The sequence below is a fragment of the Giraffa tippelskirchi genome, chromosome 7 (assembly GCF_054371585.1).
Source record: "Giraffa tippelskirchi isolate mGirTip1 chromosome 7, T2T-mGirTip1v1.2.pri, whole genome shotgun sequence".
In the NCBI taxonomy this organism is placed as follows: domain Eukaryota; kingdom Metazoa; phylum Chordata; class Mammalia; order Artiodactyla; family Giraffidae; genus Giraffa; species Giraffa tippelskirchi.
The window spans coordinates 115903558-115931427 of NC_137281.1; the positions used below are offsets into that span (position 1 = coordinate 115903558).

Here is a 27870-nt window from a genome sequence, read left to right on the forward strand (position 1 = left end):
TTATAAAAAGAAATAATGCTGAGCATTTTCCAGAAATGAATAAATACAGGGATCCCAAGCAGAATCAAGAAAACAAATCCACACCTGTACACATTGGGTAAAACTGCATACCTTCAAAGACAAGGAGAATGTTCTTTAAATTACAAACCAAACATTTAAAAAGAAGAGAGAAAAATAGTCTACCAGCATGATTATCTTAGAAGCTGACAGCAGATGGCTTATCAATATCTCTAGATTAAAATGGTACCTTTGGACAACCAAATGGTACTTTTAATGAACTGTCAGGAGGTGGGATGCAGGGACTAGCCATTTCAAGTTCTATATCCAGCTAACCTATCTTTGAAGAATAAATGCAAAGGTAAAATTTTCAGGTAAGACTGGTTAATTTAAGACTCAATTTTCACATAGAAAAGTAATGAATGCTCTATGCTTCAGAAAAGAGGAAATCGAACTTAGAAAAAAAAGGAATCATGATGCAAAGAAATGACAAAAAAATGATGATAAATCTAAATTAGTACAGAATATGAAAATAACAGGTATGGGTATTCAAAGCAAAGGGGAAATAAGTATTATTTAACTTGCAAACAAGGGGAACCAAGTTAAACTATTCTGAGGTCTTTCCAAAAACAATAAAGGGAAAATAAAGATATAATGAGAACTCATTCAACCAATAAACGACAGAAAAGAACCAAAGAAAAGACATAAATAGAAAACAAAAAATAAGATGACCAAAACAACTTGAAATCAACAAACAAAATACCATAAATTCACTTATTAGAAGGCAGAAATTATCAGAGAAAAGATAATGCTCTTAATAAAGCTAAATGACATACAAAGTTTGAAAATAAAAGAATGAAAAAGATGTAAAGACACTACAAATAATGAAAGGAATTATTCAAGAGGTTTTAACTAAAATGATATAGCCCCCAAACAAAAATGGACACAATTAAAAGGAGAAATTTTTAAGTTATTATTACACCTGATTTTAGTACATCTCTAACAGAAGCCAATACAGCTACTGGAGAAAAAAAGTGATGAGTATACTGCTATTATGGATAGCAAAAGTAATTAGCTTGATCTAAGTTATTAGTCAACAAATAGTAAATACACTTTCTATCAAAGAATACACTGAATATTTACAAAAACTCAACATGTACCTGGTCACAACTAAGTTCAAAACGCTTTTGAAAATCAATCATACATACATTCTCTGACCATAGTACAACTAAAAATAAAATTTAAAATAACAAAAATAAAACAAGCAAACAAACAAATGCTTGAGAATTACAAAAACACACTCCTAAAATAAACACTATGAAAATCATAAAATATTCAAAACTAAATAATCAAGAAAGAATAGAAACATCAAAACAGATCTTGAAATACAGATTAGCTATGGTTGCAGAGAAATATTAAATGTATTAAATTTAAATGCAAAAATTAAATGTATTAAAAAATTAGAAAACTAAACTAAAAAAAGAAAAACTAAATCCACAATTAGAAGAAAAAGAAACTATAAAGATAAGGCTAATGAAAAAAATTTTAAATCACACAGATTAGCAATAAAACCAAAAGTTAATTCTCTGAAAAGACCAATAAAACATATACACCTCCCAGTAAGACTGACAGAAAAGGTCCCAAAAGAAGATATGTATTAAGTTACAGATATACTCAACACTTAAAATATAAGAGCATAATTAGAATAAATGTATGTTAATATACATACATGAAGTGGACAGCTTTCTAGAAAACTAGCAAATAACCAAAATTTATTCTGGAAGCAATAATTATTAAAGAAACAATTCACAGACTAAAAAAAAAACCTCACACTAGACTCAGTTTCACAGTTTTAATCATAGGGCAGATGATCTCTGATTACAAGAAGTTTCCAAGAACAGAATAAAACAAAAAAGGAAAGGTATTCAGTTTATTTTATGAGGTCAGGATAATAATGGTATCAAAATCAGAAAGGCAAAGAACTAGAAAAAAATGTAGGACCAATTTCACTTTGTTTATAGATGAAATAAAAAATCTACATAAAATTAAAGCAATCTAATCCAGGGGACTTTCAAAGAAAACAGTAAACCTGTCTTTGTAGTTCAGTATGTTAAAACATTAAATGAAGGGGTGAAAAAATTTTCACCACCTACATAAATTGGAGGGGGGAAACTTTGTTAAAATTTAACATTCATTCAAAATACAAATTAAGGATATAATATTGTCAATGCGAGAGACCTGGGTTGGATCCCTGGGTCGGGAAGATCCTCTGCAGAAGGGAAAGACTACCCACTCCAGTATTCTGGCCTGGAGAATTCCATGGACTGTATAGTCCAAGGGGTCGTAAAGAGTAGGACATGACTGAGAGACTTTCACTTCACTTCACATCCTAGACTAAAAAATAAAGAATTAATGGAAACTGTGTCCTTAAGCCTGATAAAAAAATATTTACCCAAAACTCTACAGCATGATGGGAATGTAAACTGATACAGCTATTATGGCAAACAGTATGGAGACTCCTTAAAAACTAGCTAGGAATAAATCTAGTTATTGAAAACAGTATGGTGATTAAGAAACTAGGAATAAACCTTATGACCCAGGAATCCCCCTATTGGATATACACCCAAAGAAAACCACAATTCTAAAAGACACATGTACTCCAATGTTCACTGCAGCAATATTTACAATAGGCAGGGCATGGAAGCAACCTAGATGTCCATCAACAGATAAATGGATTAGGAAGTTGTGGTACATTTATACAATGTAATATTACTCAGCCATAAAAAGGAATGAATCTGAGACAGTTGTGTGAGGTTCATGAACCTGGAGCCTGATGCAGAGTGAAGTAAGTCAGGAAGAGAAAAACAAGAATGGTATATTAATGCATATACATGGAATTGAGAACAACAATACTGATAAATCTAGTAGAGAATGGACTGTGGACACAGCAGAGGAAGGTTAGGGTAGGACAAATTGAGAAAATAGCACTGACATATATACACTATCATACACTAAAATAGTTTGTGAGGAAGTTGCTAAATAACATAGGGAGCCCAGCCTGGTGCTCTGTGATGACCTAGAGGGGTGGGGTATGGGGACAGGAGGAAGGCTAAGGAGGGTTGATATATATATAATTATGACTGATTCACATTGTTGAAGAGCAGAAACCAAGGCAAAATTATAAAGCAATTTTTCACCAATTAAAAAATAAAATTTTCAAAACATGGATAACCAACAAGGATCTACTGTACAGCACAAGAAACTCTATTCAATGTCATGTGGCACTCTAGATGGAAGGGGAGTTTGGGGGAGAACGGATACATGTACACAAATGGCAGAGTCCCTTTGCTGTCCACCCGAAACTATCACAACATTGTGTGCTGGGGGCTTCCCAGGTGGCACAGTAGCAAAGCATCTGCCTGACAATGCAGGAGACCCAAGAGACAAGGGTTCGATCTAGGGGTTGGGAAGATCCTCTGCAGTAGGAAATGGCAACCCACTCCAGTATTCTTTTTTTTTCTTTTTTCTATATTTATTTTCAAACTTTAAACTTTTTATTTGTATTAGAGTATAGTCAATTAACAATGTTGTGGTAGTTTCAGGTGAACAGTGAAGGGACTCAGCCATATATATATATGTATCCATTCTCCTTCAAATTCCCCTCCCATTCTGGCTGGCACATAACACTGGGCAGAGTTCCACACTGGTTATCCATTTTAAATATAGCTGTGTGTACATGATCTTCCCAGACTCCCTTAAACTATCCCTTTCCCCTGGCAACCATAAATTCATTTTTAAGTCTGTGAGTCTTTCTGTTTTGTAAGTAAGTGCATTGTATCATTTTTTTTTTAGATTCTACACATAAGGGAAGTCATACGATATTTCTCCTTCTCTGACTTACTTCACTCAATACGACACTCATCCATTTTGCCATAAATGGCATTATTTCATTCTTTTTAATGGCCAAGTAATATTCCACTGTATATATGTACCACATCTTCAACCATTCCTCTGTTGATGGACATTTAGATTGCTTCCATGTCTTGGCTATTATAAACAGTGCTGTAATGAACATTGTGGTACGTGTATCCTTTCGGGTGTTTTTCTCCAGATATATGCACAAGAGTGGGATTGCAGTCATATGGTAGGTCATACAGATGGCTAATAAGCACATGGAAAGACGTTCAACATCACTAGTTATTAGAGAAATGCAAATCAAAACTACAATGAGAAATCACCTCATACTAGTCAGAATGGCTATCATCAAAACATCCACAAACAACAAATACTGGAGAGAGTGTAGAGAGAAGGGAATTCTCCTACACTGTTACAGTGTAGAGAACAGTAGGAGAACAGTAAGGAGGTTACTTAAAAAAAAAAAACAAAAAACTGCTCCAGTATTCTTGCCTGGAAAATTCCATGGACAGAGGAGCCTGATGGATCACAGTCCATGAGGTCCCAAAGAGTTGGACACAACTGAGCAACTGAGCACAGCACATACAGCACAAAGCCAATATGGCTGATACTGCTGTCCACCTGAAACTATCACAACACTGTTAATCAGCTATACTCCAGTATAAAATAAAAAGTTAAAAAAAAATTCTACAGCAAATCTCAAACGTAGTGATAAATTATTAAATGCAGACTAATGAAAATCATAACTAAGATAATAATGCTTACCACCACTTTTTCTATTCCATATCATACTGGAGGTTCTAATCAGATCAAGAAAAAAGATGCAGAAGAAATTGTAAAGGAACAAAACTATCACAACTGCATATGATATAACCATCTTTACAAAAACCTCAAAGGACTCTGCAAAATAAAGAGAGTTCAGCAGTGCTGATACTCTTGACAAATGTAGATGTAGGATCAATATCCAAAAAGCAGTAACATTTCTACACATACAACCAATTAGAAGATGTAGCAGAAAAAAAGCCTTTCATTATAACAACAAAACTATAAAGTACCTAGAAAAAAAATATTTAAGACTTTATGTAGTAATATGAGAAAATATTATTAACGGACACCAAATACCCCTCCATGTAAAAGAGAGATATATCATATCCATGGAAGGGCAGATTCAATAACATAAACATATCAGTTCTCTGCAAATTAATCTATATGTCCAGTTTAGTTGGCATTTAGTGGCAAGAAGTTTGGGGGAAGGCTTGTCCTGCAAGCTATCAAGATTAATTAAAACTGATGCCAGATAATCTTACTATTTAGCTTTCTTGTTTTATGATACAGGCACATGGTTTGGAATACCTATTGATTTGAGTGATCAGCATATTCCTCGGTTTACTATCTCATATACTGATTATTTCCTCCAACTATCTGACAAGAGCTGATTGTGAAAGATTCTAGATTGGGATCCCTGGAAAGTGCTGTGTTCTGTTAATTAAAACAAAATCCCCATATGCTTAACACCAAGAAAACATGTGGCAAAATACTGTGTTATGATCTCATATTCTTGCCTATAAAGATGGCCAGACATTTCACCTTTATGCATAGTGCTGAGTGATCCACAAACTTCAAGTGGTGCCTGGGAGCTACTTTGTTCAAACGCCTCAGTATTGCACACCTCAGAGTACATAGAACAAGTAACAACAGGGAACCTTTACTACAAAACTTCTGCTAAAACAGAATATAGATACTTGACTTTGAGCAGGACTACAGCCTTAACAAGAGGCTTCCCAGGTGGTTCGGTGGTAAAGAATCTGTCTGCAACGTAGGAGACACAGATTCCATCCCTGGGTTGGGAAGATTTCCTGGAGAAGGAAATGGCAACCCACTCCAGTATTCTTGTTTAGGAAAGTCTATGGACAGAGGAGTTGGGAAGGCTACAGTCTATGGGGGTTGCAAAAGAGACACAACTTAGCAACTAAACATTAGCCTTAATGAAGGGCCAGGTGGAAAATATACTTTGAAATAACCAAATGCATTAACGTAATACAAGTATTTAGTGCTATCTGGTGCATGGTAATGAAAACAAACGTTTTGGGTTTAGCTGACTCAGAACTGTTTATGAACAACAGATCCATTGATTAAGTACACTGTTACTAGAATAATAGGCCCATTTTATCTAACAGTAGATTTTTATGTTTTTACATGCTATGGGAAGCTAACATGTCTAGTTTATCTCAATACAGTCAGTACACTTCAGTTTTAACTGTAAATATGCTTTGATTTTAGGTACAGATCATTTGGTAACTATGTTTAACCATTTGAGGAATTGCTGGGATGTTTTGAAGTTTTAAATTACATTACTTTAAATTAATTAAAAAGAAAGTAAACTTTTTAAAAATATAATTTTTTTGGTAAGGGTATACATGAGGGCAAATAAAAGACATGGTCTCTGACCTCGTGGAACTCACAGTCCAGCACAGAAAACAGACACAAAGTAAACTAATAAATGAATTTACTGTAACAAGTTACACTAATAACAAAGAAAATTTAATCAGACAATAAAAGAGTAATAGGAAGCCAAAAAAGGCCACTCTGTTAGACAAAAACGAAAGAGGTCAAGATTACACAAGAGGTAGGAGCCAAGTGTGACAGAGCTTTTCAAGTGCAACTGGAAACCATGGCAAAGTTTTAGGCAAGGAAGAGACAAGATCAAATTAACAAGATTACTGACATCTGCATGACAACTGGGGGATGAAGAGTGGAGTGGTCCAAGAGTGAAAACACGTGTTGTCAGGATAACTGTAATTACACTGAGAATAGGTAAGGAAAGGCAACACTCTCAACTCCACCAAATGTGGATAAGAATGAAAATTCCAAATGCCCTGAGAAACATGCTTTGAGTTTACAAACCAAACCTAAAAGAAACTTACATACATAAACTCTAGAAACTTGAAATTAAGTGGAATTCCTTTAACTAGAAACTGAACTATTCGCTGGCAATTTGCGCTATCCAAACTACTTCTAGCAATATCATCTTGCTGACGAACAGGTTTACTTATATGGATAAAATTTTCTCCCACTTCCAACACCTAGGAGGACACAGCTCAAGTTAAAGAGAAAAGATAAAGAAGGGCAAGTAAATGGGCTGAGAAGAAAATGCTGAACAATGAACGTTCTCAAAGATCCAGTCACCAGGAAAAGTACTTGTAAGCAGCCTCATTTAGGTGAAAGAAGAAAAAGCTAAACCGCCTAAGTTCTTACTTATATTCTTCCTCCTTGGCGAGGAGGTCCCGCCGAGGCGTGGCAGGTTGCTGAATGCGTAGCAGAAGCGGAGTCCCAGAAACGTCCGGTCTCTGTAAAAGAGGCAGACACTTTCAGAACCAAAGTTCAATGAATTCTGGTGTCCCCAGGACGCCGAAACCTAGCTACTACCAAGGAGAGTCCAGTTGAACTAACCTTAAAACTTCTCCCGGCCATCTTTCGAGGCCGCGACGCCGTTACCGAGGCAACGACGCACTTTCCCGCGAGAGTCACCACAACCCTGGCGGAATTCCAGCTCAGAGCACGATTCGGGCCACGCCCCAATTCTTGGCAGAAAACAGCTCGAGCTTAGGACAGGGCTGAGAACTGGAGAGTGTGCGCTGCCTTCTTTGTACCCGACTTGCGGTAAGCGCTAACCGCAGTCTTGGAAGAACTGAAGAAGCCCAAGTGGTGGACTGATTTATAGAATGGGAAAGACTAGAGATCTCTTCAAGAAAATCAGAGATACCAAGGGAACGCTTCATGCAAAGATGGGCTCAATAAAGGACAGAAATGGTAGGGACCTAACAGAAGCAGAAGATATTAAGAAGAGGTGGCAAGAATACACAGAAGAACTGTACAAAAAAGATCTTCACGACCTAGACAGTCACGATGGTGTGATCACTCACCTAGAGCCAGACATCCTGGAATGTGAAGTCAAGTGGGCCTTAGGAAGCATCACTACGGAACAAAGCTAGTGGAGATTATGGAATAGTGGAGGTGACGGAATTCCAGTTGAGCTATTTCAAATCCTAAAAGATGATGCTATGAAAGTGCTGCACTGAATATGCCAGCAAATTTGGAAAACTCAGCAGTGGCCACAGGACTGGAAAAGGTCAGTTTTCATTCCAATCCCTAAGAAAGGCAATGCCAAAGAATGCTCAAACTACCACACAATTGCACTCATCTCACACGCTAGTAAAGTAAGGCTCAAAATTCTCCAAGCCAGGCTTCAACAATATGTGAACCATGAACTTCCAGATGTTCAAGCTGGTTTTAGAAAAGGCAGAGGAACCAGATATCAAATTGCCAACATCCGTTGGATCATCGAAAAAGTAAGAGAGTTCCAGAAAAACATCTATTTCTGCTTTATTGACTATGCCAAAGCCTTTGACTGTGTGGATCACAATAAACTGTGGAAAATTCTGAAAGAGATGGGAATACCAGACCATCTGACCTGTCTCTTGAGAAACCTGTATGCAGGTCAGGAAGCAACAGTTAGAACTGGACATGGAACAACAGACTGGTTCCAAATAGGAAAAGGAGTACATCAAGGCTGTATATTGTCACCCTGCTTATTTAACTCATATGCAGAGTACATCATGAGAAATGCTGGGTTGGAAGAAACACAAGCTGGAATCAAGATTGCTGGGAGAAATATCAATAACCTCAGATGTGCAGATGACACCACCCTTATGGCAGAAAGTGAAGAAGAACTAAAGAGCCTCTTGATGAAAGTGAAAGAGGAGAGTGAAAAAGTTGGCTTAAAGCTCAACATTCAGAAAACTAAGATTGTGGCATCTGCTCCCATCACTTCATGGCAAATAGATGGGGAAACAGTGGAAATAGTGTCAGACTTTATTTTTTGGGGACTTCAAAATCACAGCAGATGGTGACTCCAGCCATGAAATAAAAAGACGCTTAACTGCTTGGAAGAAAAGTTATGACCCACCTAGACAGCATATTCAAAAGCAGAGACATTACTTTGCCTACAAAGGTCCGTCTAGTCAAGGCTATGGTTTTTCCAGTGGTTATGTATGGATGTGAGAGTTGGACTATAAAGAAAGCTGAGCACAGAAGAATTGATGCTTTTGAACTGTGGTGTTGGAGAAGACTCTTGATTGTCCCCTGGGACTGCAAGGAGATCCAACCAGTCCATCCTAAAGGAGATCAGTCCTGGGTGTTCATTGGAGGGACTGATGTTGAAGCTGAAACTCCAATACTTTGGCCACCTGATGTGAAGAGCTGTCTCATTTGAAAAGACCCTGATGGTGGGAAAGATTGAAGGCGAAAGAAGGGGACGACAGAGGATGAGATGGTTGGATGGCATCACCAACTCAATGGACGTGAGTTTGAGTAAACTCTGGGAGTTGGTGATGGACAGGGAGGCCTGGCGTGCTATTGTCCATGGGGTCGGAAAGAGTCGGACACGAATGAGGGACTGAACTGAACTGAAGCTGGCGATGGAAGGGTCTCAACCAAAGAAGACAAGTTCATTTCCAATAGTAGGAAGCAAGCTAGTAAAACGCCTGCTCTTTTGCACAAACTCTGTTGTTGTTTTTAAACTAAGTGGCCAATTTGATCTTCACATTGTTTTGTTTAAAATGAACTATTTAGTAGAATTTCAAGTTCTGATTCCTCACATTTATTTACAGCATGGTTAAAAGCTCGGCTCTCAAGGCAGTCATCTTAAGTTCATGTCCTGGGTCTGCAACTTACTAGCTTGGGCAAATCATTATCTCAACTACTTTATCTGTAAAGTAAGGGTAAGAATAGTGCCCATCTCACAGAGTTACTTTGAGGAGTAAACGAATTTGTGCTTAGGATTGTTCCTGGAACAAAGTAAACAATAAAAATTCCACTTGGGGGAGAGGGGAATAAACTTGGGAATCCAGAAAAAAACTTCACATTTAGGGTCAATTGATCTTCAGCAAAGGTGCCAATACCATTCAGTGGAGCAAATCTAATCTTTTCAACAATAGTACCGGGCTACCATGGATGTCCACGTGTAAAAGGTGTAAAAGAATGAAGTTGGACCCTTATCTCACACCCCATACAAAAATCAGCTCAGAATGGATCAAAGGCCTATCCTTAAGAGCTGAAACCATAAAGTTGTTTAAAGAAAACATAGGTATGAATATTAATCACCTTGAATTAGGTGATGATTTCTTAGAAATGACAACAACAACACAAGCAAGGAAAGAAAAATCAATAAACTAGACATCATCAAAATTAAAAAACATTTCATTTTAAAGAATACCATAAAGTAAAATTACAAACCACAGAAAGCAAGGTAAATTTTGCAACTCTTAAATTTAACAAGAGACCTGTGTCTAGAATATATATACAGCTATTTTTTCAAATGGGCAAGTATCTTGAATAGGCATTCCTCCAAAGAAGATATACATAAAGCCAAAAAGCACATGAAAAGGTGCTAAAAATCTTAGTCTTCAGGGAAGTGCAAATCAAACCATAATGAGATACCACTTCACACCAACTAGGATAACTATAATAAAAAAAAAAAGTATGGACAACAACAAGTTCTGGAGAAGATGTGGAGAAATTCAAATCTTCAGATACTCTTGGTAGGAATATAAAATTGTGCAGCCACTGTGGAAAACATAGCTTTGACTAGATGGACCTTTGTTGGCAAAGTAATGTCTCTGCTTTCTGATATGCTGTCTAGGTTGGTCATAACTTTTCTTCCAAGGAGCAAGTGTCTTTTAATATCATGGCTTCAGTCACCATCTGCAGTGATTTTGGAGCCCAAAAAACTAAAGTCTGTCACTCTTTCCATTGTTTCCCCATCTATTTGCCATGAAGTGATGGGACTGGATGCCATGATCTTAGTTTTCTGAGCTGAGCACTGATGAATGGATGCTTTTGAACTGTGGTGTTGGAGGAGGCTCTTGAGAGTCCCTTGGACTGCAAGGAGATCCAACCAGTCCATCCTAAAGGAAATCAGTCCTGAATATTCACTGGAAGGACTGATGCTGAAGCTGAAACTCCAATACTTTGGCCACCTGATGCGAAAAGACCCTGATGCTGGGAAAGATTGAAGGTGGGTGCAGAAGGGTATGATAAAGGATGAGATGGTTGGTTGGCATCACTGACTCAATGGACACGAGTTTGAGTAAACTCTGGGAGTTGGTGATGGACAGGGAGGCCTGGCATGCCACAGTCCATGGGGTCTCAAACAGTCAGACATGACTGAGCGACTGAACTGACTGAGGAAAATAGTCTCACGTTTTCTCAAAACTATATGCATAAAATTACCACATGATCCAGCAGCCCACTCCTAGCTATATGCCCAAGAGAAATGAAAACATATACCCTTACAAAAAGTTGTACACAAATGTTTATAGCAGTATTCTTCAGAAAAGACAAAAATGAAAATGACTCAAATGATACACTGATTAACAGGTAAATAAAAAGTGGTGTATTCATCAATGGAATATTATTCAGGGCCAGAAAGGAATGAAGTACTGATGCATACTACAATATGGATGAGGCTTGAAAACATGCTATGTGAAAGAAGCAATTCAAGACCACACATTATATGATTCCGTTCTATTAGGACCACATATTATATGGAATGTCTAGAACAAGCAAATCTATAGAGACAGAAAGCTGTTCAGTGATTGCCTAGCCCTGAAAGATAATGGGAATTGAGTAAGGTGTTGCCAGATTTTCGGGAGGCGGGGGCAGGGATAATGAAAACGTTCTAAAGTTGATTGTGATGATGGTTGCACAAATCTGTCAATATACTAAAAGACAATTAATAGTACACTTTATATGGATAAATGGTGAGTATGTGAAATGCATCAGTCAAGTTGCTAAAACATTAAAAATAAAATTAATTATTAAAATAAAAATGTCAAAAGATGGGAGAAAAGGTATGCCATACTAACACTAATCAAAAGAAAGCTGGAGTAGCCACATTAACCTCAAACAAAGTGACCTCAGAACTGGAAAAACTATCAGAGATAAAGAGGAATATTACATAAAGGATAAGGAGATCAACTCTCCAAGGAGATATAACAATCCTGAATGTGTATGAACCAAACAGTTGAGTGTAAAAATGCATGAGGCAAAAACTAATAGGAGTGCAAAGAGAAATAGATAAATCCACAAGTACATTTGGAGATATCAACACCTCTTTTTCAGTCATTGATAGTTCAGGGGGGGCAGAAAATCAGTAAGGATGGAATTGCCCTGAACAGCACTATTAGTCCCAAGGAATCAGCAAAAATCTGCTTCATCTAATTGACATTTAGAGAATACTCCATCCAACAACAGCAGAATACACATTCTTCTCAAGGTCACATGGCATATTTACCAAGATAGACCACATTCTGGGCCATAAAATGCACATTAATAAATTTAAAAGAATAGAAATTATATTCATTTCCTAGAATTGCTATAAGAAAGCACTATAAACTGGATAGCTTAAAACAAAATAAATTTATTGTCTCCCAGTATAGAGACTGGAAGTCCAAAGTCAAGAAGTTAGCAGGGGAGTGCTCCCTTTGAAACCTGTAGGGGAGAATCCTTCCGTGCATTTTCCTAGTTTCTGGAGGTAGCTGTCATTCCCTGGCGTTCCTTGGCTTGCAGCTGCATCCAGCCAATCTCTTCTTCTACAATCATACAGCATTCCTCCTGTGTGTCTCTGTCTACACATGGCATTTCCTCCAGTCATACTGGATTAGAACCCACCTTAATGACCTCATCTTAACTTGATTACATTTGTAAAGACCCAATTTCCAAATAAGGTCACACTCACAGATTAAGGGGAGAGGTATGTGTATGATGGGTTAGGACTTCAGCATATTTTTGGAGGAACACAGTTCAATCTGTAATAATAGAAATTATATAAACTATCTTCTGAGGCATAACACAAAAATGCTGGAAAACCCAAAATATTTGGATATTAAACACACTTTAAAATAATACATGGGAATAATACATTAAAATAAAACAAAAATATTTTAATAAAAATACATTAAAATAATATTTCTTCAAAGAAGTCTAAAAAGAAATTAAAAAGTATTTTGAACTCAATGAAAATGAAAATACAATCTACCAAAACTTGTAGTATACAGTGAAAGCAGCACTTAGAATGCTTAGCATTTAATGTATATATTAGAAAAGAAAGCAAATCTAAAACCAACAATCTAAGGTTCCACCTTAGGCAATGGGAGGAAGAAGAAGAATTTAAGCTTAAAGAGAGCAAAAGAAAAGAAATAATAAAAATTAAAATAGAAATTAATGGAATTGGAAACAGAGAAATTCACAGAAACCCTAATCTGGTTCTTTGAAAAGATCAATAAATTCAATAAACCTCTGGCCACATTAACCAAGAAAAAAAGTGAAGGCACAAAATTACCTATTATATGTTATTTTATGTGATGGTCAGGTGCAACCACAAGAAAGGTAAAGAAGAGGCTCAAGAAAATAAAGTTCATTATACTCGTAAGTTCTATAACTAGGAGGTACAGAATGCTATGCAGGGCTCCATGGGAAAGCCCCAGGGTAGTAGGAGGCAGAAAACATGAGTCAAGGGAAAACCTAAGCTATCCTGCAAATAAAGCAAGACAAAGTGAACAGTTTAGGACTGGCTGGTTTGAATCATTTGAACAGGCTTTAAGCTTCAGGGGCTGTTCCTAGCTGTCTGGTATCTGGCCCTGGGATGATTAATAAAACAAAGGAATATTGCCTCCTAAAGTGTACAGGCCAGGTAGAGAGGGTATGACTCCACATTGGTCAGTTGGCATATTTAAGGTACATTCCTGGCTGAGCCCTTTTGCTATTTCTGAGAATTGGCTAGGTCAATAAGTCTCATCAGCCAGAAAGGTATTTTTTTTTTTTAAGATGTCAAATCATAATAATATACAGAAAAAATTTAAATAAACAATTTAATACCATTATTAAAATGCGATCGGGATCATCATTAATTATCCCATGAACACTAAAAGGAAAAGAAAGGAGTACTATCAACAACTACATATGCAGAAATTTTATAAATTAGGTGAAATGAACCAATTTCTTAAAAGATGCAAACTACCAAAATTCACACAAAGAAAAATAGATAATAAGTAATTAAGGATGGAGTCAATAATTTTCTAAGAAAGAAAGCAGCAGGACCAGGTGGTTTCACTTATAAATTCAACTAACATTGAAGGATGAAATGATACCAATTCTCCACAAACTCTTCTAAAAAATGGAAAGAAAGGGGACACTCCTAACTCACTCACGAGTCCAGCATTACCCTAATATCAAAAGCAGTTAGGGACATATAAGAAGAAAAAACTATAGACTGATATCTCTCATGAACATAGATATAAAAGTCTTTAACAAATATGAGCAAATTGAATCCAACAAAGTACAAACAGAATTCTACAACACAAACAAGTGAGATTTATTATAGGTGAGTAAGGATAGCTCAGCATCATAAAGTCAATCAGTAAAACTCAGTACATGAAGAGAATAAAGAAGAAAAAACACAATCATATAAATTGATGCAGCAAAAGCTTTTGAGAAGATCCTGGTAAAAATTCTCAGCAATCTAGGCATAGAGGGGAACTTCCTCAACATGATAAAGAACATCTACAAAATAACTACAGCTAGCATCATACTTAATAGTGAGAAACTGAATGCTTTCCTTCAAAGATCAGTAGCAAGGCAAGGATATCCCTTTTCACCATTTTTATTTACTCTCACACCTAGAGTCCTAGCCAATAATAAACAAGAAAAAGAAACAAAAAGCATATAGATTGAAGAAATAAAATACCTTCATTTGTAGATGACATGAGAGTAGATGGAGAAATCCCAAGGAATCAGCAGAACTCTCCTAGAACTAATAAGCAAGACTAATGAAACAAAATGTATACACATACAATTGTATTCACTGTATATACATACAATGAATTTGGATATACGCTATAAAATGGATGAACCCTGAAAACATGCTAAGTGAAGTAAGCCAGACACAGAAGAAAAAATACTATATGATTCTGCTTATATGAAGTATCTAGAATAGACAAATACTGAGATAGAAAATAGAATGGAGATTGCCAGGAAATGGGGAGAGAGGGGGCAGGCATGTTATTTTTCTTTAATGGGTACAGAGTTTCTGTTTAGGGGGATCAAAAAGTTCTGGAAATGGATAATGGTAATCACTGAACATTATGAATATATTTAATGCCACCATATTGCATACTTTAAAATAGTTACAATGGTAAATTTTATTTATGTATATTTTACTACAGTAAAAAAAAAAAAAAAAATCCAGTCAGGACAGTCTACAAAATACCCTATCAGTACTCCTGAAAACTATTAATGTCAGGCAAAGCAAGGAAAGTTTGAGAAACTATCACAACCAAGAGGAGCCTAAAGAAACATGGCAAGTCAATGTAAAGTGGTATCCTGGATCAAATCCAGGAACAGAAAAAGACATTAGGTTTAAAAACCAAGAAATCTGAATAAACTGTGGCCTTGGTTAATAATAATAGATCAATAATGGCTCATTAATTGTAACAAATGTATTAGACTAACGTTAATAATAAGGGAAATTGGGTGGAGGATATATGGGAACTCTATTCTTAGGTTTTCTGTAACTATAATTCTGTTTTTAAAAAACTAAAGTCTATTTTAAAAAAAAGCTAAAAGAGACTCTGTTCCAACAGAATTGTAAATTAAATCATCTGGGGGCACCCTTGTACTGCAAAACAACCAGATTATGTTAAAAAATTCAAACAGAGAAGTATATATGCGTTGCTGAAAATTTGAAGGAAGCAGAGAAAATTTCCATGTGTCTTGCTGATGTCTCCCCCTCTAGCTCTTTGCCCTCTCAAATAAAACAAAACTGATTGTGTGAATAGGCAACTAAAATAAAAGGACTAATCAGAGAAAATGCCCATTATAGAACTGTGCTCAGAAAATAAAGTCTGTGTTTGGTCAACAATAATATGGAGGAGCTGAAATTGAGACCCTTGCTCAAAGCTACTAAACCAAATGAGAAAAGCAAAAGTAGTTCCAGATTGGTAGTGCCCCCAGGCTCCCAGCAGAATCAAAACAAATCCTCTTCAGAGAAAAATATCTCTAATTAAGTCCCCCAGATTCCTGGATTAAGACCAAGAAAAAGTGAGTTCACCAACAAAACTCACCAAGCAGAAAGGAAACAAATCACCATTAGTGAAAAATGAGAAGAAATAATTAATATTTAGAACTCCCAAATGAGATTTAAATTGTAGTAGCTGTAAAAAGTAGAATATCTATTTAGAAAATATTTAAAGAAATAATGGATAAAATCATAATGATGAGCAAGCAACAAGACCAAGCAAATGTGACAAATAACCAAATGAAGCTTTCAGGCTTTAAATAAACATTTGTTAACTGATCCATGTCAATTTTCTGGACACCTGAAACTAACACATCACTGTAAATGAACTATACTCCAGTAAAATTTTTTTGGATAAATACATATAATTTGTTGAGATAAAAACACTCAGTGGATGGGTTGAAAGGCACAGATAATTTGTAAAGCATAAAATATCTAAAAATTATCCAGAATGAACAGAGAATGATAAGAACATGGGAAATATGAAAGAAATGTTAAACCATTATAGAAGATAGACTGAGAAGATCTGACATGTAAATAATCAGAGCCCAAGGACAGACTTTTAGAATTGAGAGTGATATTACAAAAGTTAATTGCTTAGAATCTCCCAGGGTTTAGTAAAGACATGAATGCACAGATTCAAGAAGCACAGAGTGTCACAAGAGGATAAATTTAAAATTCATTCTTATGCCTGTTGTAAAATCCAAGACACCTATAAAAAAGAAAAGATCTTTAAAGCAACCAAAGAGAAAAAAGACAGGCAACCTACAAAGAAGCAATTAGACTGAAAGCAGATGATTTAATAGCAATTTTGGAAGCTAGAAGACAGTAAAATAATGAGTGAAATCCTAGGATAATAAGCCCCGTTTATAAGTGAGAATTTGAGTCAAGTGTGGTTGGTGATTAATCACCAATTAATGATTAATGATTATCTGCCTTTTATCTAATCTCAGATTGGTTGAGATAAACTTTATCTTCTAGGATAAGGATGTGGATGAGATGTAGGACATGGAGGAAAGGGTAAAACTGTGTGTGAAAAAAGTAAGCTCCCTATCTCAGGAAACAGGGAGGCAGGGATCCTTTATTGCCAATATTCTTCTAGCTCATTATCCTTTGATTAGACTGACCAACTGGGCCCCAGCTGAACACTGTGCTACTATAAATGCTGGCACTGACCTGGAAGTTCCAGCCAGTGAGACAGGATCCAGAAATGGCACCTCTGATGCTTATTTTGAAGCAGACAGCCACCACCAAGTGGTATTAACCACAACCAGAATGAGGAAAGATTTTAATTATAGAGCTAGACCATTAGAACTTCCAGCCAATCAGCTAGACAGACTCAGATGACTCATCTCTCTAATTTTTGCAAAAAGCCCACTCTTCTTTTTACACAATTGAAATTTTTCTTCTTCATGAATTTTATTATGAGAGGGTTTTATTATACCTTCAAAGTTATCAAAGAAAATAATTTCAGTCTAGAACCATGTACTCAGTCTCTAATATTATACTGCAAGAGAGAGGAGAAATAAATATATCTTGAGATAAATAAAGCATAAGAGATTTACCACCCACATACTCATGCTAAAGGAACTTCAAAATGATGTACTTCAGGAAGAAAATATTATTAGAGGAACATTTTGAGGTACCAGAAGACTGTTGTTGTTGTTCAGTCAAAAATCACTCTGTGATGCCATGGACTGTAGTCTTCCAGGCTCCTCTGTCTATGGGATTTCCCAGGCAAGAATACTGGAGTGGGTTGCCATTTCCTTCTCCAAGCAATCTTCCCAACCCACGGATAGAACCCATGTCTCTTGCATCTCCTGCATTGGCAGGTGAATTCTTTACCATTCGTGCCACCTGAAAAAGCCCCACCAGAAGAACAGTAATCAAAATAAAATGATAAACATGCATGTAGGTCTAAAATAAATTTCTCTAAAATTCCTATCAACAGTAATGCCTACCTTGTGGTGTTTAAAAAAAAAAAAAAGAATAAAACATTGTATTCTCATCTAACTGGGAGTAGAAAGAAACTTCAACCTGATAAAGAGCATCTCAAAAAAAAAAAAAAAGAAAAACCACATCTAACTGCATATTTAATGATGAAAAACCAAATTCCTTCCTCTAATATGAGGAGCAAGACAGGGATTTCCACTCTTACTACTCCTATTCATAATCATACTGGAGATTATAATGATGGTTCTATTCTGCATAATAAGGTAAGTTAATTAATCAATTTTGAAAAGGAGGAGGAAATAAAACTGTTTCTTTTAACAGATGACATGATTGTCTATTTTGAACATTCTGAAAACCTACCCCCCACAATCTATGGAGCTATTTCCTAAGTTTGACAAAATTATAAGATACAAGGTCAATTTACAAAAACTAATTGTAGTTATATACTAGCAATGAACAATTGGAAATTAAAATTTTAAATGCAGCACTATTTACAATGGGACCAAAAGAATATGGGGCTTCCCTGGTGGCTCAGACAGTAAAGAATCCACTGCTGGGCATACACACAGAGGAAAACAGAATTGAAAGAGATGCGTGTACCCCAATGTTCATCGCAGCACTGTTTATAACAGCCAGGACACGGAAGCAATCTAGATGTCCATCAACAGACGAATGGATAAGGAAGCTCTGGTACATATACACAATGGAATATTACTCAGCCATTAAAAAGAATGCATCTGAATCAGTTCTATTGAGATGGATGAAACCGGAGCCCATTATACAGAGTGAAGTAAGCCAGAAAGAAAAACACCAATACAGTATACTAATGCATATATATGGAATTTGAAAGATGGTAATGATAACCCTATATGCAAGACAGAATAAGAGACACAGATGCATAGAACAGTCTTATGGACTCTGAGGGAGAAGGTGAGGGTGGGACGTTCTGAGAGAATAGCATTGAAACATGTATATTATCATATGTGAAACAGAACACCATTCCAGGTTCGATGCATGAGACAAATGCTCAGGGTTGGGGCAATGGGATAACCCAGAGGGATGGGATGGGGAAGGAGGTGGGAGGGGGGTTCAGGATAGGGAATACATGTAAACCCATGGCTGATTCATGTCAATATATGGCAAAATCCGCTACAATATTGTAAAGTAATTAGCCTGCAACTAAAATAAATAAATTTATTAAAAAAAAAAAAAAAGAATCCACCTGCAATGCAGGAGATCTGGGTCTATCCCTGGGTCAGGGAAGATCCTCTGGAGAAGGGAATGGCTACTCACTCTGGTATTCTTGCCTGGAGAATCCCATGGACTGAGGAGCCTGGTGGGCTACAGTCCGTGGGGTCACAAAGAGTCAGACACGAGTACAAGAGAGACACCTCTAGGGACTCCTAGTAGTAATTAAAGGACACTGCAAAAGTGAGTAATGTTCTCTTTAAGCAGGTGGAGAAAAAGCTAGCCCCATCTGGGTATTAATGTATGATTAATGATTCCCATCCCTCACCCCAAGTGACCTAACTCAGGACGCAAATGTGCAAAGTATATAAACATATTTAAAAGCCAGGGAAGATTCCACTAAAATGTCAGCCTTAGTTACTACATAGGATTTTTTTTTAAGTCTGTATGTTCTAATTTACTAAAAAGAACACACGTTACTTATGTAATATTTATAATGCTAAAAATAAAATGAAACAAATATGAGGTTACCCATCTAAAATACAGTGCAAAGACTGAGCAACAGGCAGACTGGGAAAAGTTCTCTGGATTTGGCAAGAAAGAAGCTAATGGCCTCAGGAAGGAGGCCAGTATATTTATAAATAAAGCAGAAGAAATAGAAGTCATGCTATAAGGGAACGAGTGGAAGGCAATTACTATCAACAATAGGATTTGAGAACTTTGGTTCCAAAAGATGGCTGCATAACTCTTTTGAATCAATCCGTATCTCAAAATCTGAAGCCTAGGCCTGACCAACTGAATTACCTCATGCTGCTTTCTTTACGTATGACACTTTCAGTTTTTATCACATCACTGCTTTTGCTATATTTTCCCCAATTTTGTTACATTTTATTTTAAATAATTCATTTAAAATCACAATTTTAATCATGGTCTAAAATTTTCTTTTAATAATTATTTGGTTCTAAGTTAATGTTATCTTTAAAAGAAGCTATTATTCACAACTCAGAAAGCTGTAGGTTATAATTTTCAAAAGTGATCTCTATTCATTCAGAGGGTTGATATAGTTTTATTATTTTTCCCCCCAATGGTTGGATAGAGCTATCAGAAATTCAGTAATAATTGTTATTTTCATTTTTTTACTTAAAAATATACAAAGCTGTACGTTTCCTTATGGTATCATTGGGAAGTGACATTCATTTTATAACATAGCTGTCTTGAGAGGAAATAAGCAGGACCAAAAACAGCATATACATTAATTAAAATAAGCTTATAAAATCTGAGTATTTCTTAACAAACAATCTAATAAACTGAATATACATTAAAAGGTATAAAGTAGTTATAAGTGGATAAAAAGAAAAAAGTAAAGTCCAATTAGAGGAATCTGAGAAAGTCTATGGAACCGACTTAATATATCTCTTCCTGATTGTAATTTTAGCAGTAAATTTTAAATGTGTTTTCTAGCTTCAGTTACCAAAGAACTATGTAACAAAACTGATACAGAGAAAGTTTTCACATTATCTTCACCTATAGAAAAACATGTTTTTATTAAAATATGGATTAGCTCTTCAATATTTTATGATGTATAGATGCATAAGTAAAACCTGTTATTCAAATTACTTGCTTTAAAATTATTGTGAGAAAAAAATATCTCTCATAATATTAATTTGATACATGCACTCCAATCTTCATAGCAGCATTATTTACAACATTCAAGGTTTGGAAGCAACCATGAGTTGCTTCATCGCATGAATGGATAAAGAAGACAAGGTATATATTAATCAGCCATAAAAAAATAATTAAATTCTGTCATTTGCAACAATGTGAATGGACCTAGAGCATATTATGTTTAGGGAAATAAGTTGGACAAAGACGAATACTGTATGTTATCACTTACATGTAGAATTTAAAAATAAAATGAATTAATGTATATAACAAAACAGAAACAAACTCACAGATACAGAGAACAAACTAGTCGTTACCAAGGGGGAGAGAGACTGGAGAGGGGAGAGATAGGGGTATGTGATTAAGAGACACAAACTACTATGCATAAGATAAATAATCAACAAGGTTATATTGTACAGCACAGGGAAGTATAGCCATTATTTCTTAATAACTTTAAATAGAGTATAATCTATGAAAATATTGAATCTATACAGGTTGTACACCTAAAACTAATATAATACTGTTAAGTCAACTATACTTCAATTAAAAAGTCAACATAAGAGTCATGCTGAGTGAATAAAATGAATAGTCAAGAAAAACTCTTTCCATCTCACCAGTGTCCCTAACTCAGCATATTTATATAATCTATTCTGAGAGAAGAAATGATTTCTGGATGTTCTTCTTTCCCAGCATATTAACAGCTGGCAGCAAACAAGACACATTCACACCCCCTTAACCTCCTATTCTTTTGTAAGGTATTTTTCAGCAGCTGTTCCCTACCTTCAAACATTGTATAATCAATATTAAATGAGATCAGACAAGAGTATGTTAAATCTATAGCCCTTCCTGAGCAAAAGCTGAGCCTCAGCTTTAATTATTCAAAATTTTCTCTATGCCAAATGCTTATGTGCAATAGTTATTAGATTTGGTTGAAAAGTTGTACTATATTTTGATCTGTCATCTCCCAAATGACAGATCTCAAGTCCTGCCCCGATAATACCAAGCTTCTGGTATCTTTCAGATAATACAAAATGACTAAAAAAATCGGCTGTCAGTCAAGTCATGGAGAGCACATGCCTCTCTTGAATAAAGAAGTATTTTGTGGTAAACTTTTGAAACAATCAGTGCTTTGGGGTATTTTTTTAAATTGGGGTATAGTCGATTTACAATGTTGTGATAGTTTCAGGTATACAGCAAAGTGAACCAGTTATATATATACATATATCCATTCTTATTAAGATTCTTTTCCCATATAGGCCATTACAGAGTACTGAGTAGAAGTCCCTTTGCTATACAGTAGGTCCTTATTCATTATATATTTGTATATAGTAGTGTGTACATGTCAATCCCAATATTCCAAATTATCCCTCCCCTGCAACCAACAACAGTGCTATTGATTTCTTCGACTTTAATTGGAATGCACCATTAAAAACTAGTCTTTCATAATTCAATTCTGCAAATATTTGTAAAAAAATTAGGAATATAATTCTATGTTGCCACTACATTTGTTGTGAAGTGATATTTTAGGGTAATGAGAAGATATAAAACAGAGCATTTAGCAATGGAAACATTATGAAAACAAACAGGAATTCAAAGGATGTTGCGAATTCTGTACCTTTATCCAATAATGTTCATCACTTTGTGAGTCAAATAAACATTTGCAGTTATTTCCATGGGGTTCCAAAGAGTCAGACATGACTGAGTGACTGAACAACAACAATAATATGGAGCTTGAAACTAGATACATAAAAGGCTTACTGAGGGGTGGTTCACTAAAAAGAATTTAGTTCAATATGTACATGAAGCAAACACAACCTGGTAATTTTGAGTGTCTAAGGTATCTTTTTTTTTTCCTTAAAAAATCTTTCATTTGTGTGCAAGGCATGTGGGATCTAGTTCCCCGACCAGAGATCAAACCCAAGATCCCTGCATGGGCAGTGTGAAGTCTTAACCACTGGACCACCAGGAAATCCTTAAGATATCTTTAACATTAGCTAGAACAGAATCCCAATCTACTTAAAGTATTTTTAAAATTTCAGATTAAATTATACTACAGAATCACCAAATTTTAGAGGAGTATATTACTTAGCATAGGCCCTTCACCGTCAGTAATTAGGAAATCAATTTTTAGAGAGATTTGGTTACATGGTTCATTAACAATAACTTTGGGGGGTTAAAAGCCAGGTTTTATGACCTTAACCCCATTGCTTTTTTTAACAACAGACTTTTTAAAGTAATATTTTAATTTTATAACCAATATAATAATTTATTTTCTCTAATGTGTTTCAAAATCAGAATTTAACCCTTAGACATGTTAAAAGTGCAAATTTTAAGAAAAAATCCTGCTCTGACACTGTGTCACAGCCAGCTATAAAATGTATAAAAATAAAATTCATGCTATTTCAGAGGTATAAACTGGGCTGGATAGAAAAATCCATTACATATAAAACTATATGTTAGTAGTTCATGAAATTTTTAAATGATGTTGGAGGAAATGAAGCTGAAAAAATGTAATAGTCAAGACAACAATATGATAGAATATGTAATCCTAAAAGGGCTAAAACATATAATAGATGCTATAGGAATTCAAGAAGAGAAAACTCCTGAAATTCTTGAGAAATAAGTAAAAACTTCAAGGGGAAGGAAAAGATACATTTGAAGGATTTGATCTGGGCCTTAAAGAACCTATAACATTTGGCAAACACTGGGGAATAATAGAATCATTTTGGATTTGGAGGGAAGGGAAAAGGAGAATGGGATGTCCAGAATGGTAGTTAACAGTGGGTAGCAAGGAGTAGGCAATGGCACCCCACCCCAGTACTCTTGCCTGGAAAATCCCATGGACGGAGGAGCCTGGTAGACTGCAGTCCATGGGGTCGCCAAGAGTCGGACACGACTGAGCGACTTCATTTTCACTTTCATGCATTGGAGAAGGAAATGGCAACTCACTCCAGTGTTCTTGCCTGGAGAATCCCAGGGACGGGGGAGCCTGGTGGGCTGCCGTCTATGGGGTCGCACAGAGTCGGACATGGCTGAAGCGATTTAGCAGCAGCAGCAAGGAGTAATAAGGAGTGAAAGATAGTCAGAAAATATCAAAGGCTCCTTGAACCTGGAAGAAGTATATATTTTTTTAAATTTTTAGTTCATTCAACAGTAGTGAATAAAAAGAACAGGAAGAGATAAACTGTGCAGAAGTCTCAAATAAGAAACTATTTGGGTAATTAGACATTTAAAGTGTTTGAAAAACAAAATTATACCCTGAAAGAGTTTTGGGCAAAGAACATCCACTTTAGACTCAGACAGATCTGGGCTAGATTCCTGGTTCTACCACCTAGTAGCTGTGAAAACTTGGATAAGTAACCTACCTACCCTGAGTATCAATTTCTATTTGTAAAATGGAGAAATTCATATTGCAGAGTTGTTATGACAATCACAATAGGTGGTAAAGGTGCTTCCTTGGTGGCTCAGTTGTGGGGTATCCACCTGCCAATGCAGAAGACACAGGTTTGATCCCTGATCCAAGAAGATCCCACATGAGCAACTAAGGTCTCAAATGTTGTGGTGCAATTAAGCCCATGCACCACAACTATTCAGTCTGTGTTATAGAGCCTGGGAACTGCAACTACTGAGTCCACGTGCCACAACTACTGAAGCCTGTGCGCCCTAGAGCCCATGCTCTGCAACTAGAGAAGCCACTGCAGTGAGAAGCCTAAGCACCACAACTAGACAGTAGCCCTGACTTGCCGCAACTAGAGAAAAACTCACGCAGCAAGGAAGACCTGGCACAGCCAAAAATAAATGAATAAATAAAGTTATTTTTAAAAATAGATGGTAAATGACTATTTTAAATCCTCTGATTAATTGCTTTTGCACATTTAGATTAGGGTCCACTTGTAGTTAGACCTTGCCTTTGGAAGGCCTCATAACCAGAGCTATTCACTAGTAGAATGGACAGTCTTGTATTGTTTATCACTAACAAGCATCCACTCAGAGGCTGAATGAGATCACACAGCAAAGACACTGTAGATAAAGATTCTGGCATTGATTGAGACATTTATCATGAACTAAATATTTGTGTCCCCCCAAGATTCATATGTTAAAACCCTACCTCCCAGAGTAAAAAGTGATGGTATTAGCAAGTGGAGTCTTTGGGAAGTAATTAGGATTACATGAGGTCATGAGGGTGGGCCCTCATGAATGGGATTAGTGCCCTAGTAAGTGTCACCAGAGAGCTTGCTTTCTCTCTCTGCTCTGTCATGTAAGAATATAAACGTATAACTGATTCACTTTTCTGTATACCTGAAATGAACACAACATTGTAAATCAACTATACCTCAATAAAATTGTTTAAAAGAAGAATATAGTAAGTCAGCAGCCTGAAACCTATTAGAAGGCTTCATAAGAATGCAACCATGCTAGCACCCTGATCTCAGAATTTCAGCCTCCAGAATTGTGAGAAATAAATTCTGTTATTTATATACAACCCAGTCTATGGTATTTCTCTCATAGCTGCCTGAACAGAATAAGACAACATTGAAGTAGATGATTTCCCCAGTGTTAAAATTCAGTTGTTGAAGACTAATAGAATCTTTATAGATGCTATTTCCTAGTAGGAACTTACAAGTGATCAATCACTTAGCACACAGCCCATAGAAGAGGTGTTATCTAAGTCCTTGTTACTCGAAGTATGGTCCATGGCCATGGATTAACAGCATTAGCATTACTTGGAAACATCTAAAATGCAAAATCTCAGGTCACACCCCACACATAATGAATTAGAATCTGCATTTTAACAAGATTCTCAGGAGATTTGTATGCATGTTAAAATATCAGAAGCACTGATCTGGACTTTTTAGAATTGTAAGGAACTTTCTCATGTTATTTGAATTAATGAGGCTCTATTATGGATATATGAGAAGGGGAGGTTATTGAAAGAAATGGAAATGGTCTCAATAGCCATAGAGGCAGGCCATGGAGAACTGGGGTATCATTACGGAAACAAGAGAACTTTAGCAATTTTCTTACTTCATCATACAGACAAGAGTAGACTTTCTTTGCTCCACATTCTAGTGCTCCATAACTCAGTCATTGTCTTTATTGCTACTGCTCCTGGAAAAAAACAATGAGATAACCCTTTCAAAGAAGGTAGGTGTCTCATTTAAACTCTCTAAGAGAAGCTTTTGTTGATGTTGGCCAGTTATGGGGCACCAGGGCACCACTCTCAGCCAAAGCTCTCATAACAGGCTCACACACTTTCTTGCCAGGTCATTCAATACCTTTTGTTCTTGTTGTTTAGTCGCTAAGTCATGTCCAACTCTTTGAGATTCCATGGACTGCAGCATGCCAGGCTTCTTTGTCCTTCACTATCTCCTGGAGTTTGCTCAATTTCATGTCCATTGAGTCTGTGATGCCATCCAACCATCTCATCTTCTGTCGCCCCACTCACCCGCTGCCCCTCCTGCCCTCAAAACTTCCACACCATCAGGGTCTTTTGCAATGGGTTGGCTCTTCACATCAGGAGGCCAAAGTATTGCAGCTTCAGCATCAGTCCTTCCAATGAATATTCAGGGTTGATTTCTTTTCGGAGTTACTGGTTTGATCTCCTTGCTGTCCAAGGAACTCTCAAGAGTCTTCTCTAGCACCACAGTTTAGAAGCATTAATTCTTGTGGTCCTCAGCCTTACTAATGGTCCAACTCTCACATCTGTACATGACTAATGGAAAAATCATAGCTTTGACGATATGGACCTGTGTCAGTCAGCAAAGTGATATCTCTGAATTTTTAATACCTTGTCTAGGTTTGTCATAGCTTTTCTTCTAAGCAGCAAGCGCCTTTTAATTTCATGGCAACAGTCACTGTCTGCAGTGATCTTGGAGCCCAAGAAAAGAAAATCTATCACTGTTTCCACTTTCCCCCCATCTATTTCTCATGAAGTAATGGAACCAGATGCCATGATCTTAGCCTTCTGAATGTTGAATTTTAAGCTAGTTTTTTCACTCTCCTCTTTCACCCTCATCAAGAGGTTCTTTAGTTGTTCCCTTTCTGCCATTAGAGTGGTATCATCTGCATATATGAGGTTGTTGATATTTTTCCTGACAATCTTGATTCCAACTTGTGAGCCATCCAGCCCAGAATCTGATGTGATGTACTGCATATAAATTAAATAGGCAGGGTGACAACATACAGCCTTGACATACTCCTTTCCCAATTCTGAACTGTTTGTTGTTCCACATTCAATTCTAACTGTTGCTTCTCGTCCTGCATACAGGTTTCTCGAGACACAGGTAAGGTAGTCTGGTAATCCTATATCTCTTCAAGAATTTTCCAGTTTGTTGTGATCCACACAGTCAAAGGCTTTAGCGCAGTCAATGAAGCAGAAGTAGATGTTTCCTTGGAATTCCTATGCTTTTTCTATGATCTAACGGATGTTGGCAATTTGACCTCTGGTCAAACTGATACCTTTGGGTCTAATCAACTGTGGTTATGGTATTGAGATCCTATAAATCTGAGAATTGTCACCTCTGCTTAAGGGCTGCTACTGGTCTTTTTGTTCAGAAAGGGGTTGTAAGCAGGCCAGGCACACAAATATTATGCCCTATATTACAGGAATCCAAATATTTAGTTTTCAGTTTTGCATAAGAACAGGAAAGGACTTACCTTAGGTAGTTTAGATAATGAGTTGAACTGGAGAAAAAAATGTAAAGGGGAAAATAATGATTCAAAGATATTTAGAAATGTAGTTTTCAAGCACTCTCATATAGTGTGAAATTAAGTAACAGAGCTTAGTCTTTATTAACTATCTTATTTCAGAGTTTGAGTAGAGTAAATAAAAGCATATTTTTAAATTTCAAAATAATATATTTCTGATGTGACAGCAAACATGTTTCCTGCTATTCAGTGACCTCATATAAAAGCATCATACTATGGCAAGAATACTGAAAACAACAGAGATAATAAGCAAGAATGGAAGTGCCATCAGCCACTGCATTGTCAAGAGATGTAATAATTTTAATAGGTTTATA

At 36.3% G+C, this 27870-nt stretch overlaps 1 protein-coding gene across 29 annotated transcripts in view; it reads right to left on the reverse strand.

Annotated features, from left to right (window-relative positions):
- TEX9 (testis expressed 9) overlaps nt 1-27870 on the reverse strand; it is a 201717-nt gene that overhangs the window by 77548 nt on the left and 96299 nt on the right. For 5 of the 29 annotated variants that reach the window (XM_081510211.1, XM_081510217.1, XM_081510218.1 and 2 more), the window contains one exon: nt 7168-7259. The exons of 16 other annotated variants lie outside the window; for them this stretch is intronic. In XM_081510211.1, the coding sequence (XP_081366337.1) occupies nt 7168-7259 (92 nt within the window). Of the gene's footprint in view, nt 1-7167; nt 7278-7362; nt 7414-25873; nt 25958-27505; nt 27533-27870 lie in introns of those variants that run through there. 8 more of the 29 variants (XR_014059476.1, XM_081510213.1, XM_081510200.1 and 5 more) reach the window with 4 other exon arrangements.